Raw genomic sequence first — 17,344 nt, forward strand, 5'->3', positions numbered from 1 at the left:
CAGTCATGTTGCATGTAGCGCTGTGCCATCATTACTTGTTGTCCTGCCTTGTCGTCTCCCCAATTTTCTCTGCTTCATTGAGAAGCAATTGCACATTACTTCTTGTGCTTCTTCTCAAGGTCTGTTAAGTTAACCAGAATGGACCTGGGAGAGAAGAAAGGCCAGAGTGTTCCCATTGTTTTCATCCTTTGTAAGCCACCTTTATGGGTCCAAAAACTCCAGAAGGGTAGCCGAGTTAGTCTGTAATGGGAAAAACTTAAAAAAACAACAAGTAGTCTGGTAGCACTTTAAAGACTAACAAAACATGTAGATGGACATCCAACACTCCGCTCATCTGAAGAAGTGGGCTGTGCCCACGAAAGCTCACAATACCATCTACATGTTTTGTTAGTTGATGGTACCAGACTATATGTTTTTATGGGTCCAGTTTGTCTCAGTTTTCCAGGAATATCTGAGTTATTCAGCAATCTTGTACCCTGCTTCTCAATGCCAGTCAGCGTCTCTTTTCAAGGAGTTATTTCAGCAGCATGGGGGTAGGAAATTCTCCTCCTAACCCTCCCTCTGCTCCAAGGTTTTCTGTGGGAGATGTGAACTTGCCTCCCACTTTTTTTTTTTTTTTGGGCCAGACCTTGCCTCTCTTATCATTGAGGCATTTGTGAAAGCAAAGGCTCCCACGGCTCCTGCTTCCCAAGCACTCCCGGCCAAGATTAGCAGACCAGAGGCTTTCACAGCCCTGCCTGCACAAAAGCGGTTCCTTTTACTTCAGCTCCTAGAGTTCCAAAGGAAGTGAAGATGGATGGCAGAGAGTATAAAGGATTATCAGCCAATGGGAATTCAATGCAAGCAATGTCCCTGATTCCTTTCATAAATGACTCCTTTGAGGAAGGGGAAGTGATGTCCTCTGAACCTGAGGAAGGGCCATATGAACTGTGTTCATCCAGAAAATCCCTGATAGAAGTAAAGGGGAGATCCTCTGCCAAGATTACCCAAATCTCCTCTGACTCCTTTGAGGAAGGAGAAGTGGTCTCCTCCGAGCCTGAGGAAATGCCAGATGAAACAGACTCGTCTCGAAGATTCCTGATTAAGGATCTACCCTATCTGTGCAAATATTTTATGAAGCAACTCGGGCTACAATGTTCTACCTCACAAAATGTTGCGAGGAAATGGCTTCATCTTGAGGAGGAGAACCCAGATGATACCATCCCTCTTCACCCATCCATCAGTGCCTTAATTAAAAACATCTGGCAGGCTCCAGATGCTCAGTTTATATTACCTGCTCATCTGGCTAAGCTTTACAGACTCCCAGAGAAAGGTAAGCTGTGGGCCTCTGCACCAAGAGTTGATTCAGCAATAGCATCTCTCTTCACCAAATCTTCTTGCCCTGTTAAGGGGGAAACTGTTCTCAAGGACCCTTTAGAACGTAAAGTAGATGAGGGCCTAAAGAGTGCCTATGAATTTGCTACCGTCCAGCTTTCAGTCTCCATTTACTCCCTTTATGCAGCTAGGTCACTGTTGGAATGGCTAAGGAAATTATTGTGCCACTTTAAAAGGCCTGTTTCTAGGTCATCTCGCAAGATGTGCACCCTTTGTGACCTGGCATCCCGCTATCTTCATGATGCAGCCCAGGATTCCCTCCACCTGGCTGCTCATAACATAGCAACTCTCACTGTGGCCAGGAGAGCCCTCTGGCTCCATCCCTTAAGAGGTGGGGAGCTGTCAGCCAAACTCAAACTTGTTGGCCTTCCTTATGAAGGGGGTCAGCTCTTTGGGGAAACCTTAGACCAGGCATTAAAGGATCTTTCAAAAAATATAGTAAATCCAGGAGATCAAGAAACACCTCAGGCCTCTGATTCCTCCCTCGCCTTCAGCAGATCTAACAAGGGTGTCAGGTATCCTGCTTCCTTATATAGACCTGGCAAATATCGATACTGGTATTCGGGAAACCAATCTGTTCACTTCTCTGGCTACAGGGGAAGAGGTCGGACCAACAAATACCAGCCTCACCAAGAATTCTGACTCTTTTCTCCCACAATGAAGGGTGGCAACAAGGGGGAAGCTTTCGGTTTGTCTTCATCAATGGAAAGAAACTGCCTCCAACCACAGGTTTCTCTTTTTTTATTTTCTAAGATTCCCCCCTCGGTCAAGAACTTGCCACTTTCCCTTATATCTTCCTCTCCTTGCTGCCCCAAGGCCTAGGGGAAAAGAGACATAGTCCTGCTCACTGTGCATCACCTGCAAAATATTCACATCCTTGTTCCATTCCTCCCGGAGAAGAGGTTCACAAGCATTGAACTTGTTTATTTAGAGCTCCACAGGGAACCAGGGAGCAACCTTCACATCCTGACATGGATAAATCAGCTTGTCTCCCAAAAGAAGTCCAAACTAGAATCCACGTGAACTGTGGATCATCAAGAATCTTACCTCCGCATTTCATCCACTTCCCAATGGTGGCAATTTTGCCAAGAGACTTACCGCCTGCTGTAGTGGATTCCTTTGATCCCATGTCACTTTGGCAAGATGAAGACCGTCTTTGCAGCCCACCTGAGGCCAGATGATATGGAGCTGTTGGTGCATCATTTGGAGAGTAGTTTGCTTCAGAACACCTTCTGACCAGTGGCTTGGTGAGTTCCAATTCTGAAGATATTAGAATATCTCATTCTGAACATGTACAAGTCCAAAAGTCTGTCTCCTACTCAACACCTGACTTTTGGTGCCTATTTCTTGATATATGCGAGAAGAACTTTCCTTTGTGTTGCAGCACAGGTATGAAAAGGCAAGTATTTTGTATAGATGCTTTTTTTGCTCTGGCATTCTCAGACGTTCATCTCTCTTTCCCTCAGTTTCTTTGCTGTACAAAAAGTTTGGCAAGACCCAAGCAAATCAGGACCTCTCTATTTTAACTATTCCCCCTGGTCCAACTAGATGTGGCTTGCAGGTCTGTTTCTGAATATAGATCCTGGTTCCTTCAGCAAATTTTTAACTTCCCAGGGTTAGGCACTGTCAGTCTACTTCATTTTTTGGTTACATTTTTCCTATTTAGTATTTACTTTGTGTTTGGAATGCTATGGACATGCAATCTGGAGAAAAGAGGACAGCCAAGACAGGGCTACCAGTGGATGCCAAAATCTGTGCTTCCATGTAATTGTTCCTGCTGTCTGCTATTTAAATAAAATAAGCAACAAGAAGACATCAGAGCTACAGAAACAATATTTACAGGTAAAAATATTCTTTTGGTGGGCTTTTTATTTATTTATTTGTTCTAAATTCTGTTCCTACATGCCCTGCCAGACCGTGTGAACTTGACAATTTTACTTTTATTTAACCCATTCTTCTACTTCAGTAGTTTTATCAATGATCTGACTCTGGGTCTCTGATCATTCTGTATTAGTGATGTCACAGTCTTGTCTCCATCCAGACCTGCACCCTCTTTGGATTTCTTGCAATTGACCATTTTTGTTGGTGACTTTTTAATGTAATGTATGGGGACATGGTGGAGTATGTGTATTTTACTTAGTTGTGGCCTATTGTCCTCCCCCTCCCTCCTTCCCCCCCCCCGCCCCCCCACCCCCGGCCATCCACTTGCTGAGCATATACAATTCTTAGGGCTCAGTTCCACAAGCTCCTGAATAGTCTGGCCCTGATCTAGCAAAGTACTTGGCTGAAGTAGGATTCCTTCCATGCTGAATGTTAAGTGTTTTGTCAAGTCAGGGCAGAGAGCTAGGGTTGCCAGATGGTTTCAACAAAAATACTGGACACACTTGGCAGTACATCACAATCTACATTACATCTTATTTAGAAAATACTGGACACTTATATTTTCTCAATTTGTTTCCCGACCAGAAATCTCAAATATTGGACTGTCCGGTTCAAAACTGGACACCTGGTAACCCTACAGAGAGCACAGCACTTGGAGGGTGGAGGCCCCATTTTGCAGCACATTATGGGTGAATGGCATCTCTTAATCAGGCCAGCTTTATGTTTTGCTACGCCACTAGTTGTCTTGGTGGAGGAAAAACAATGAAATTTCAAATTTAAAGTGTGAAGCTATTTTGAGTAACCCCACTCCTGTGGGAGGCAAAACCCATCTTAAAGTCCCAGGTTCATGGGGGAGGTAGGAACCCTTTCTCCTTGTTGGTGCAGAGGGAACGGTTCTTGATGTAGCAGAGTGTGTTGTTGGCAGTTGTGGCTTGGAAATTCAGCAGTGTTTCTATTCTAGTCCTCCTGGCAAGTGCAGAGAAATATGGGATATTACATGGGCAAGATTGCAAAGCAGGGCTCTGCATTTCTCCTGTCCTGCAGGAAAATGACCTCATGTTTTCCAGTGTTGCATGAATTTTCATCAGTTTACAACACTGAAATGTTCCAACACCAAAAGATAAAATCTACAAGCTGTTTTTCTGTGTTGAAATGTGCTAAGCTTGCTACAAATATCTGTTTCTATGTGACGCTTTCTTACATATAGCCTATGAAGAAAGATTGAGAGTATAAATCTGCAAAAAGTTTACAACATTCACTGATAATGGACTGATGGTTTATTTTACAGTAAAGTATTTGGGGGCAGGATGTATGTCTAATTTTTTGTCCCATTTTTATTTACGTCTTTTTGTTTTTTCCTAAATACTGTTTACGGGCACTGTGAGATTGGCATGTTACTCCTCTTTAATATTTTGCTCACTTCTTGTTTGCTGGAACTACATAAGGCCCTAATCCTGCAAACATTTATACACCTGAATAATTTTACATACATTAGTAAACCTCTTGAGTTCTGTAGAATTACTCGCTCCTGTAAAGTTAGTTAGGTCCATAAGGATTTGAAGGATTGGGTCCTAACAGTTCAGCATTAAGATTTATTCTAGTCACGGGTAATGTAAAATACTAATAGCACAAAATACTAAAAATAGCACAAAATAGCATAAAATACTAATAGCACCTTTTTCACAAATGTACATCTTAAATGATCTTGTCGGAAAATTTCAAGTACACTTATACGAAAAAATCAGCGTTACTATTTAGCATTTAAAACCCGTCTTCAGACCTTTAAAGTTAATTGTCTTAAAAAATTATGATTATTTTTTGTCTCATAAGTGGAGCTTGTTTAGGTATTAGCAGATTTTCTTCTTTGCATTTTGATGTGTTACTGTGTGAAATGACAGCAGGATTTGTGGAGTATGTAGGCCACTATTGTATTAGAATTACATAACATTGTTGAGTGGTGGAAACTGATGAAAAGACTGGGATGCTCAGAGTCCCCTAACAGATTATATACCCTGCAACAATGAAGACAGCTCAAGCGCTACAGAGGATGTGGGCACATGCAGTGAAAAAGTTGAGGATTTTAAAAGGGCACGTGAGTTGTTTTTACATTATACTTTGTTATAAGCCCTCCCTACACTTTCACATCCAGGTATTTTTAAAAAGTGTGTGTTTGGTAACTCAGTAATAAGACATTGTATAAATATATGAGAATTATCAACAAGGGTTGTGTGTTTTATACACAGTATAACTTTTATTATTCTAGCTAACTGTCATTCAAAATGTACACCTCTGCTCAGTTTTGTAATCAAGGGACTAGTGATCCATTAATAAGGTATCTGTCATCTTGGTATCTGAGCCTCATGAATATTTAAACAAATCCTGATAGTGATATTTTAATGAGAAGTATTGCACTGGCTTAAATCACTACTGAATTAATATTGGCTAATTACAGTAAGTTTCATTTACATAGAAAACACCACAATTTTAGTTGAAGGAAAACCCAAGTAAACTTTCCAAAGAGTTACGTTGGTAATTTTTATAGATAATTGTGATTTTTCTTTTGATTGTGCTTCTTGTCAGCAGTTCTTTCTTTGTGTGGGGGTAATGCAGTAACCGCTTTGCATTTTTCTGCAGCTAGCTAATGACATAAACATGTCTCAAGGATAAAAATTGCTTTTCTGTTAGTGCATTTACAGTAGAGGCTCCTCTTCTGCCTTAGGATACTGATTTCTAACAAAGCAGGAATTTTGTTCTTGTGACAGAGGGTTAAATCCCAGTTCTGATTCAATCAGAGAGCCTCCGATGATGATTTGTAACATTGGTGGTCTTTCCCTCCCTCTCTTTCTCTCCATTAGTCTGTCATCACTGGTTAGCATCTCAGCACTGGCAAGCAGCAGTACACTTCATAATGTTCAAGAGATTATTAGTTGGAGATTTAGAGCAGCACAGATGTTTTCAGGGCCTTGTAGACTACCAACGTGACCATTTAGTACTGTGCACTGCATTATATACCCTGTGTAATTTTATCAGTGTATCAAGAACTAGTTCTCTTAGCTTGGTAATAGATTTTTTTTTTTCCTTCCTCAATTTCTTTTCATGACCAGCTAACATATTTTTAAGCATGACTGTGTCCTTTTCCCACTGACACTGATCTGGTCAGGCTCCACTGCTGGCGGACTACCAGATAGCTGTGAAGAGACCTTGCTTCTGGATATTCAGTCTCCTGAGTCTGAACAAATCCCATTGTCACGAAGTACATCTCAAGGTGGCGATCCGTTCTAGCACCCTGTCCTGACAGCTGATATCATGTAGTTCCCAGGCCAGATCCTGGAATCAATGCTAGCTTCTCTGAATACTGCTGTAGTTCAGCATACTTTTTCCCAGTACTTCACCCAGACTTCACCTCTTCAAGGGACCACATGGTGGGTATAGCATAGATTTCTGTGCAACATGTCTCCATGTTCTAACACAGAATTGCTCTTTATTTAACCACATGAGAAATATACACATCTGTACAAAAACAATAAACCCTACATGCATTTTGCTGCCTTAATTTCCTCACCACTCCAGAGCTTTCTTTGGGTTGTGGGGAGGTCAGGGTCTGGTGTTGTAATGCATGGCTTGTGTTCTGAAACATGGAGCGTTCTCTCTAGGCCAGCCTGCTTCCTCTGACCTAGGCCAGTCTGTTCCTTTCCTTTCCTTTCCATCACTGAACACTTTAATATGCCCAGAGCTGGTTTCAGACTCTGGGGGAGGAGCGGGGGCATAAGACAATTTGAAATATACACCAAATGTAACTGACTAAAAATGTGTTGGTTCTTCAAGGCAAGGAGTCCTATCACATTTTACCACTACTAGCCAACAGAGACATGTTGCTGCAGAAATTGAGCCCGCCTGCTTGTCCTTCCAATTTTAGGGATCACTTGATAGCTGCTCATTTCTAAGGCTCTCTTTGAGGGGAAACTGCTAGATGGAATTGACAGCTGAGATCCCTCTGATCCAAGCCAGTATTGCATCTAATTAAAAAAACAAACAAATTAGAAAAACACAGAAAACGCATCAGTTCACAGGGATTTTTTTTTTCTGTGCATGATTCTCCCACATGTCGAAAGAAGGTAGAGAGAACAAAATAGTGACTAGCAGCAGCATTTTAACTGTCTAGTTATACTAGCCAGCTGGTGACATGGGAATAGCTGGAAGCACCATTATTTGACAGATGATGATTTCACTGACCATGTGTTTCAGCAAGTAGGTTAATCTACTCAACCCGGGGCAAGAATGCTTTAATAGTAATGATTTTAACTCTCTCTAGGCTAGATGAGAAGGCAGATGGTTTAAAATATTTATTCCTATAGGTTTCAACACTACCACCTCTCCTCCATTAAACCTCCGCTTTGACTTTTTGTTGTTGTTGCAGTTCTTAGACCTTGATTTGTAGGATCGGTTCACTTCCGTAGTAGAAAACGTTGATTATCTATCCATTTTTAGAGACAGTAGTTGTGCATTATTAATATGAAGATGTTTGTATTGGTGTATGCTAATATGCTTTTCTGTATTATATATTGTTTGATAAGAGTGGAGAATATTTTGGGTGTTCCTTAAATAATGTTTAGAGTAGAGATTTTGAAGCTTTTTTTTATCCAGTGATACAACAGCAAAGCAGCCTAGTCCTTTTCAGGTATACCCAGAATCTCTACCTCGTGGATTCTCTGCCTGTGACACTTCATGTGGTCTTTGACCATCCAAAAGAATAGAAACAAGAGTTTGCTTCGTGGTCAGCAGGTGAGGCTTACCAGTGAACTGGTGAGGGCTGGAAGAGCTCCTTGCCTGCTGTGGGAAGTGGGCTGTTCCAGCCCCGGGGTAGGGTCTGCTGCAGACAGAGGCTGCTTCAGCTTTCCAGTCAGAGCAGCCTCTGTTTACAGCAGGCCCAGGTACAGCCGGTTGTGGGAGCAGCCGAGAGGGTGCACCCCTGCCTGTGGCGGGGGAAGGGGGAAGCGGTGCAGACAGGGTCTGCTCTGGCCAGGCTGGAGCAGCCCTTGCTGAGGAAGTGGCGGGGCTGCTCCTGCCCATCAGCAGGTAGGGGAGCTGGAGCTAACAGGTTAAACAAGATGGGGATACCCTAACAGAAGTGGGCCTTCACTATAGTGTTAACTATACTTCCTAAACAACACTACACTTAGTACAGTGGTCACCAACCAGTAGATTGGGATCTGCTGGTAGATCTTGGCGCCTCTTACAAGTGATATTGACTGGCTTGGCCAAGAGGCTGTCAAGCACAGCACTTCAGCTGCCCCTCCCTTCACTGCTGCTCACCTCCCGCCCTTTGCCTTGGAGCTGCCCCCCTCTCCTGGGAGCCTCCTGCTTGCTGTGCAGAGCAGGGGAAGGAGAGGAGGAGCACTGACAGGGTGCCCCTCTCCCACCCTGTATGCTACCTCCACAGAATGGCGCGGTGGGGACACAACAGGGCTTGGGATGGAGGGAGTTTGCTGGCTGCTTTTGGGAGTGGTACAGTGCCAGGGCGGGGGTGAGCCTCCCTTAGCCCCATTGCACCACCACCCAGGAGCCACTTCAGGAAAACAGTGTCCAGCTGGAGCCTGCTCTGAACCCCTGCCCCAGTCATGAACCCCCTCCTGTACCCCAAGCCCCTGCCCTAGCCCTGAGCCCCCTGGACCTAAACTCCCTTACAGAGTCTGTGCCCTGAACCCTCTCCTGGACCCCAACTCCCTGCCCTAGGCTCAGCTCAGAGCCCCTCACACTCCAAATCCCTTAGCCCAAGACCAGAGCCTGTGCCCCAACCCTCTGCCCCTGCCTGGTGAAAGGGAGGGAGAATGGCAGAGGGAGGGAGGACAGAGTGAGCAGGGCCAGGCCCTTGGAGAAGGGGCATGAAGGAAGCGGGGCAAGGGTATTTGGGTTTGAGGTAGATCTTACATTGCTTAAAAAGGTTAGAGACTTAGCACTTGATCCTTCCTTCACATTACCCCATTTTTGATTAGCTGTTAAAGCTGGTCGAAGTTCTATTTCAACTCTTTTTCTATGGGAAATGGAGGGTTTGCATAACGGAATTTTTTGAAAAAAAGTGTCTGCTTTCCAGCAAACTAGCCTACTTTCATTGAAAAACTGAATAATTTTCATAAACAGAAAATTTCCATTCAGAAGTCCTACTTTGGTGTACCCCGTGGGATTTGTAGCTTGGGTACTTTATGATCCCAGTTTTCTCTGTGGGCTAGACACACTGAGAGAGATCTCCTATGTGCACAGCAGCCATGTGACTCCTATGATGCATCTCAGCAAGAAGGGAGACTATGGTGCACTGTGGCCTCCTTTTGACCCAGCCAAGTCTGTTACTCTGGCTCCCTAACATCAACTTTGCATCTTTCATTCTTACTTAGGCTTGGATGTTTTTATCTTCCTAACACTTATTGCTACTAACTTAGCATCTGTATGCGGGGGGAGGGAGGAATGTTCCACTTGTAAATACAGGCAGTCCCCGGGTTACGTACAAGATAGGGACTGTAGGTTTGTTCTTAAGTTGAATCTGTATGCAAGTTGGAACTGGCATCCAGATTCAGCCGCTGCTGAAACTGATCAGTTTCAACAGCGGCTGAATCTGGATGCCAGTTCTGACTTACATACAGATTCAACTTAAGAACCCCAGGCATCCCCAAGTCAGCTGCTGCTGAAACTGATCAGCGGCTGATTCCAGGAAGCCCGGGGCAGGGGCTTCCTGTAGTCAGCCACTGGTCAGTTTCAGCAGCGGCTGAATCAGGACTCCTGGGGCAGAGCAGCTGGGGTGTTGCCGGGTTGGTCCAGTAGCGCCAAGGAGCAGTGCTGCGGGACCAACCGGCAGCGCCCCCACCTGCTCTACCACAGGCCCGGGGCTTTGCTCCACGTCTCCCTGGTCTGCTGGAGGGGGGCCACTAGCTGCACGCCCCCCCCCCCCCTCCCATCAGACCAGGGACACGGAGAGCAAAGCTGCAGCGGCGGCGGGGTGCCGCGCCTCTGAGGCTTTGCTCCGGCAAAGCCTCAGAGGCACGGGACCCCTCTGCCTCCCGGCTTTGCTCCCGGTGCCGCTGGTCTGCTGGGGACCGTCTCCAGCAGACCAGGGACACCGGGAGCAAAGCCGCAGTGGCGGCGGAGTCCCGCGCCTCCCCGGCTTTGCCAGAGCAAAGCCTCAGAGGCGCGGGACCCCTCCGCCTCCCTGGCTTTGCTCCAGGTGTCCCTGGTCTGCTGGAGACGGTCCCCAGCAGACCAGGGGCACCCGGAGCAGCTTTTCTCGCCCCGGAGGTCGAGGTGGCGGGACCACTGCGCTCTGGGTGGTCCTGTTGCCTGCGAGCTCCGGGGCGAGAGAGCCCCGTTCGTAAGCATAACTCGGGGACTGCCTGTACTCTTTAGCATTGGAATCTTATTAATCATGGTGTAGAATCCAAAAGGTAAGATTTCCAGTCATTGATTGGGAGCTTTATTATTAATGTATTCTCAGTTGTCCTTGGTCTTGAATTTGCTGTATTTTGTCCATATTCAGAATCCAGACACTTAATGGCAACAAGTTTGTGATTTATTTTATATCAATCTGGTCACTGCACAGGGTGTTACCAGAGTGTATGAGCCTACATATGTGGATGCACACACAAAGGTGTGTCTTTGGTTAGTCTCATTGTCTTTTGACATAAAAACAAATGTGTTCTATAACTGACTCTATTGAATACTTAAAATGTTTTAACCGTTTCTGAAATAAGGTCTTCCAGATTTTAATTTAAGGGTGGTTGTTTATGTTGCTTATTGGTTAATTGCTTTTTTTTTTTTTTTTTTTTTTTTGTGTTACAGGCCCCAGGCATGGAAGAGCTGATATGGGAACAGTACACTGTGACCTTACAAAAGGTGAGAGATTATGTTTGTATTTTTAGTTTTCAAATGCTCCACCACTGCTTTTATTTTAAACATGTGCTACTACAGATTTATTAACATATTTGGAGCTGAAATTAAGACAGCATTCAAATGCCATCTTTATTACTGTTCAGTTTGTGCAATAACAGTCCAAATGCAATATGTATCAGCCAAATAAGTAAATATGCAATTTACTATCCTAATACAAAAGCAATAGAGCAAATATAGTTACTTGGGGTACTCTGTAATCTCAGATGTGGAGGTGCATTGCAAATACATTGAGAAATCATACCATTATACTGAAGAGTAGAGTCTGAGGTAAAAAAATACTGTAAACGTGATTAAGGCTGCGATGCTGTCCCAGAGGTTGTGGAAGTTACCGATTTTTATGACCCTCCATGACCTCTGTGACTGCTGCAGCAGCTGGTGTGGCTGACTCCAGGAAGCTCCCGAGCATCAGCTGTTCTGGGGACAGCTGGAGCAGCAGCCCTGGAAAGCGCCCAAACATCTGTCCCGAAGGTGGTCCTGGGGACTGCCCAAATAGCAGGGTAATTGGAGCAACGGCCTTGAAAGCCATCAGGAGAGCACTCCCTGAGGGCCTCAGAGCAGTGGGACACCAGGAGTAGTCAGTGCCTGCTGCTGGAGCAGAGGCCCCAGCCCCCAAGAGCAGAGAGGCCCAGGAGCAGAGATTTAGTAATGGGTATTTATAGTAAAAGTCATGGCCAGGTCGCAGGCTGTGAATCTTTGTTCATTGCCCGTGGACTGACCGTGACCTTTATCAAAAATACCCCTGACTAAATCTTAGCCTTAATCATGATTATCAAATGTATGTATTGCTATTACACGAGCAAATAGCACAACATGTAGGACTCTCAGTTTTCGTCTATTAAAGGCAATGTCCGATATCTCTATCTTTTGAAAACAAATATTTTTGTACATTTGGGCATATTTTGTACATTTGGGGCACATTTTGTATTGTCTAGACATGCCAGGCCCCAGCGTGAAATAGAGCAGCTCAGATGTTGGTTTCTCTCTCTCCTCCCTGACTCTGCCCCCCCCCCCCCCAAGCTGTTTGGATCACCAGGGATCAGCTAGAGGTCACAACTTGCTTTTTCTACAATTTATTGCCTGCTGTGCTCAAGTGAGGCAAAGATTCTACGGACAACAGCCACCTTCGCTACACAATGCTGATTCATTCAGAGTATCCTCTGTCCTGAGTAGTGAATAAAGCAGGAGTCTGTACAAAAACAGCATATGATCTTATAATTAAAATTTGTAGCATAAGGTGTACCTACAAGGGGGGCAAATTTAAGTTTGCACAGGCAGCCTTAATTCTGATTTCCTAAATTTTGAGTGGTTGGCTTTTGCAACCTTCAACACCCCTTTAAATATAATGTTTTGAGGAAATAATATGTCTTGTATGCAGTGACCAGCTAGTGTTCGTTATCTGCTACAGAAGACTGAGCCTTCATTTATGTGGCTCCGCAAAGGGAATGCATGTAACTCTTCATTTCTTGGAGATGTAAAGGCAGATTTAAAATCCAGAGGACATTCCCAACCAGATTACTGGGGTAGCTTAAAGTGGTTTTAATTCTGAACGGCAGTGTTTGTAATGCCCATACACAGGCTGGCAATGACTTTATCTTCATTCATGAAGAGGAGGAATAATTACTCATGCTAAGTTATTCTTTTCCATGAATCTAAATGTCATCATTGTGTGCTAATTATTGCAAATGTAAAACCTCTTAAAAACCCACTCTTAAATACAGTGCTTAAATCCAGTCAAGAAATGCACAATTTGGGGCTTGGACAGTAATGTTTTCTTAGTGCACTGCACATGCTATGTGCCTTGGATGGTACATAGTACATTTACACTTGGTTATATCCACTGTAAGTGTCACATTTAACTGGAAAAACAGAAATAGGAAATATTATAACACACAACATGGTTTAGTTAACATTAGTCCCTGGCTTTCCCTGATTTACTGATTAAATTACTGTGCAATCTTAAATTTGCATTTATGCAAAAAAATGCAAAGGGCCTGATTCTCAGTTTGTATAAATCAATTACTACCATTGTTGGGGGGGAAAAAACAAGACACAAGTCCCCTTATCCTTTTTATTGGGCACAATCTGGCGTGCCTGCTCAGTTTTGATTTTCACAGTGGAAACACCAAATCAGTTACTTTGTGGATTGCTTTTTCATTCTATTTTATGCAATGTTAGAAAAAGGCAGTACATATATATCTCAAGTGTGTGTCTCTTTGATGATAGTCTGTTGTTTTAGTCGTAATCTCTATTACATTTCAACATGGAGATAGTGTTTGGTTCTGTTTTATGTATATGTGTATGGGGTTTTTTTAGGACTCAAAAAGAGGGTTTGGGATTGCAGTATCTGGTGGCAGAGATAACCCTCATTTTGAAAATGGCGAAACATCCATAGTTATCTCAGATGTACTCGCAGGTGGCCCAGCAGATGGATTTCTTCAGTAAGTGTGCTTCCTTTTATCCTCTGTGATTGGAATGTTTTGCAGATAAAGGGAATGAATAAAGCCTTCATAAAATAGCAGGTTTGATTTGAGAGCCTGCACCAGTGACTTGATCCAAGGCATTTTTTTCAGTAGACTTGTGTGACAACTGTCCATATTTTTAATGAAATCATATCTCTTATTTTCCCCCTTTATCTCAAAAACAAGTTAATCTACTTTAGAGATGTCATATTGCTCTATACATAAAGCATGTCTTATTTGTGTGTTTTTAAGAAAAAAAAATTGTCAGACATTACTTTCTCATGGAAGTTTTGTTCACATTCCTAGTGTCCTTGATAATAGCTTTCAGATGCTGTCATAATGTTGCCGCTTTACATGACAATATCTGAACCAGTTTATTTCCATGTTTACCATGTTTGCGCATGATGTTTTCATTTAGGCATTGTCTACACTAAATCCGTTTTCATGAAACTTTCCACTGTTTGTGCTGCTTGTGTAGCTCCACCAGCTGGAGGACTGTGGGGTTCTAATGTACAGCAGCCAGCAGTGTCTGCCTCTGTTTCAGTTACTGTATCATCTTGCCTATACTAGGGCTACCTACTTGTAGAGCTGTAATGGTGGGAATTTTACAGAAAATAGGTTAATTGCTCACATCCCCCTCAAGATTAATCTGCCCCACTCTCTCCCCATAACATTTAGCTAGTTGCTGATATTCATCTAGATTAGCTATGGGTTAATGTCCAGAGTGTGATGTGTGTGTTTGCTAGCACAGTTGGTTTACAGCCAAAAAAAATCTTCTTCCGGAATTGGTAAGAGAACAATGTAGTAACCTTGCCAAGAACAGTAACCAAACAGGGCTTGACAGCATTTGTGGAATGTTGTTGTGGCTGTAACAGTTCAAGCCGTAACATCAGGTGGAATAAAAGCTGAGGTCTAATTGGCTTTGGAAACCTCTGCTGGAGGTGAAATTCTTGAATGTGTGCCAAGGTTGTACAAGAATGCACCCCTTGACTCTTAACAGATTTTGTAAGTTAGTGTATGCAGTGTTATAGTCATATATTCATGGACTCTATAGGCACACTGAATTTATGGCTTATTACAACAATCTAGACTCACTCACACACCCCAGCTGGATTTCTCTCATCCTCCCCCCCCCCCCCCCCCCATTCATTGGAAGGATGTTAAAGGGCCATTTGACCTTGAATGGTTCCTTGGACAGCCCAAATACCCATCCCAGACATGAAAAAGAGCTCTATGTAGCTCAAAAGCTCATCTCACCTATGGAAATTGGTCTACCACCCTTACCTTATCTTGTAAGTTATTATTGATCCTGGAATCAGCATATCAGTTAATCACACGTAGAGGCATTTAAACCAAAACCCACCAACAATCAATGAGTTAATACTGGAAGAAGCCTTCAGATTGTTGACATATTTAGGATCTCCCAGTTTATATAAACCAACATGGATGTGTAAGAATAGCTTGTGTTCTGTTTTTTGTTAGTGAATGTACAGGACATTCAGAACAAAAGTGGAATTTCATTTGAAAGTTAAAAGATCTGCCTTCTAATCCATCATGAACTTGTTTTGTAGAGAAAATGACCGGGTAGTCATGGTTAACGGGACTTCGATGGAAAATGTTCCTCATTCTTTTGCAGTGCAGCAGTTGAGAAAAAGTGGGAAAGTGGCTATCCTTGTAAGTTAACAGTTATAAATTCTTTGTGTTACTGTTGTACCTATAACCCCTGTGCTAGGCGTATAGTTTATTTACGCAGTAAAACCATCCCTGCCCTAAAGAGCTTGGAATTTAAATTAAAAAGCCAAAGTATGCATGGGATCAGGAGGGGAAAATTATTTCCGTTTCACAGCTGGAGAACGGAAGCAGACAGAGGGGGAAGGGAAGAAAGGAGAGATTAGGTGACATGCCCAGTGTACCACAAAGAGCCTGTGCCAGAGCGGGGAAATCAACTCAGCTCTCCTGAATCCTAATACAGTATCTTAACCATATTAGGATGCAGACAACATGCTGTACAAGACACAAATTGCACAGTTCCTTTCCAAAGAGCTTACATCTAAACAGGCTTAGCACATGTTTTGTACCTCCCTTAGCCAGAGAGTAGTGTTGGCTTGGGCACAGCCCAGTTTTTTAGAAGCTTTACAAAAAATTATTTTATCATCTTATGCTGTGTTAGCAATTTAAAAACCCCCACGCTTGTTCTGTTAGGGGATGGATGAAACTAAGGGGGGATATGTCTTAACAACTGACATAGAATTTTAATCATGTCACTTTCCAGTGGTTTGAATGATAAGCTGTGCAGAGCTCTTGTTTCTGTGACCTAGCATTGGAGATCTTCACCATGTGGAATATGATTTTAAATGTGTATTGAGAGGTGGTTGTTTCTCTTCTTTGCTTTTGTTTTGTTTTTAATTCACACAGGTAGTGAAAAGACCACGGAAAGTTCAGCTCACCGTGCTAAGGAGAAGCCCCTCTCTTGACTACGATGATAGAGCTTTTGATGTACTGGATGACCAAGCAGAGTTTGATGGCAAGAGTGCTCGAAGTGGCTACAGTGATAGGAGCTGGCATAGTGGCCAGGGACGGCGCAGCCAAAGCTGGGGAAACAGCCCTGATCGGAGCTACCGAAGAGATCAAGATAGAGGGCGAAGCCACAGCAGAGACCACAGCAGGGAGCGAAGCTACAGCCGGGATGGAAGCCGTGGCAGGAGCATTGATAGGGAGAGAAGTTTGGGCCGAGAACGCAGAAGAGATAGGAGCCGTGGCAGGAGCATTGACAGAGATGATGGCTATGAACGTGGTGCTGGTGACTATAGCCCACCCAGGGATTACAGTCATAGACATCAGCCTGACCCTAGATACAACAAGGAAGCAAGAAGTCGTAGTCGGGACAGACTGAATTCCCACAGCCCCTCGTTTGAACGACACCACCATGAGTACCCAGGAGGGCAATACCAGGATAGACCTATCAGTGTTCTCTTAACAAAAAGCCAATCCAATGAAGGTAGCTGGAGTGCAGGAAGGCATGAGGGGGAGAAGGGAAATGGGGGAAGGGTTAGATTTAAGGGGAAAATGCTGTTTCCTCTGCTGGCTATCAGATGAGTGGTTTTAGTACTCTATGCACAACTGCTTACCTAGATTCCTCCTCACATTTTAACATTTCCTCTTTGTCCTTGGACATGGGACGTCCTCTTCACCTGTACCACTCACTGCTCTCATCTCTCCAGGTCTCTGTGCACTCTCATTCTTTACCTCCCACGAGATTTTCCTCCCTTCCAATCCTGATGGAATCCACAACTTCGATTGTGTTTAAATTTATGCTGGGCACTTGTCCAGAGAACCTGCTGTGTCCTGAGTGGCTGCCTGTCTTTTAGGGTTTGGATAGTTTAGGTTACAGGCACTCCCCAGGTTACATACAAGATAGGGACTGTAGGTTTGTTCTTAAGTTGAATCTGTATGCAAGTTGGAACTGGCGTCCAGATTCAGCCGCTGCTGAAACTGATAAGTTTCAACAGCGGCTGAATCTGGACGCTAGTTCTGACTTACATACAGATTCAACTTAAGAACCCCAGGCTCCGCGGCTTTGCTCTGCTTTGCTCCCCGTCCCCCTGGTCTGCAGACCAGGGGGACGGGGAGCAAAGTGGCGGAACACGCGGGCAGCGGACAGCCCAGACGCATTTGGGCTGCCCGCGTGCTCTGCG

The 17,344-nt window shown here is 44.0% G+C and overlaps 1 protein-coding gene across 7 annotated transcripts in view; it reads left to right on the plus strand.

Moving 5' to 3' along the window:
- Nucleotides 1-17,344, plus strand: part of TJP2 (tight junction protein 2) — a 105,514-nt gene that overhangs the window by 60,203 nt on the left and 27,967 nt on the right. For all 7 annotated transcript variants that reach the window (XM_075931681.1, XM_006137846.4, XM_006137845.4 and 4 more), the window contains 4 exons: nt 11,080-11,133; nt 13,504-13,628; nt 15,221-15,323; nt 16,065-16,647. In XM_075931681.1, the coding sequence (XP_075787796.1) occupies nt 11,089-11,133; nt 13,504-13,628; nt 15,221-15,323; nt 16,065-16,647 (856 nt within the window). In that variant the 5' untranslated portion in view covers nt 11,080-11,088. Of the gene's footprint in view, nt 1-11,079; nt 11,134-13,503; nt 13,629-15,220; nt 15,324-16,064; nt 16,648-17,344 lie in introns of those variants that run through there.

The sequence above is a fragment of the Pelodiscus sinensis genome, chromosome 6 (assembly GCF_049634645.1).
Source record: "Pelodiscus sinensis isolate JC-2024 chromosome 6, ASM4963464v1, whole genome shotgun sequence".
Taxonomy (NCBI): Eukaryota; Metazoa; Chordata; order Testudines; family Trionychidae; genus Pelodiscus; species Pelodiscus sinensis.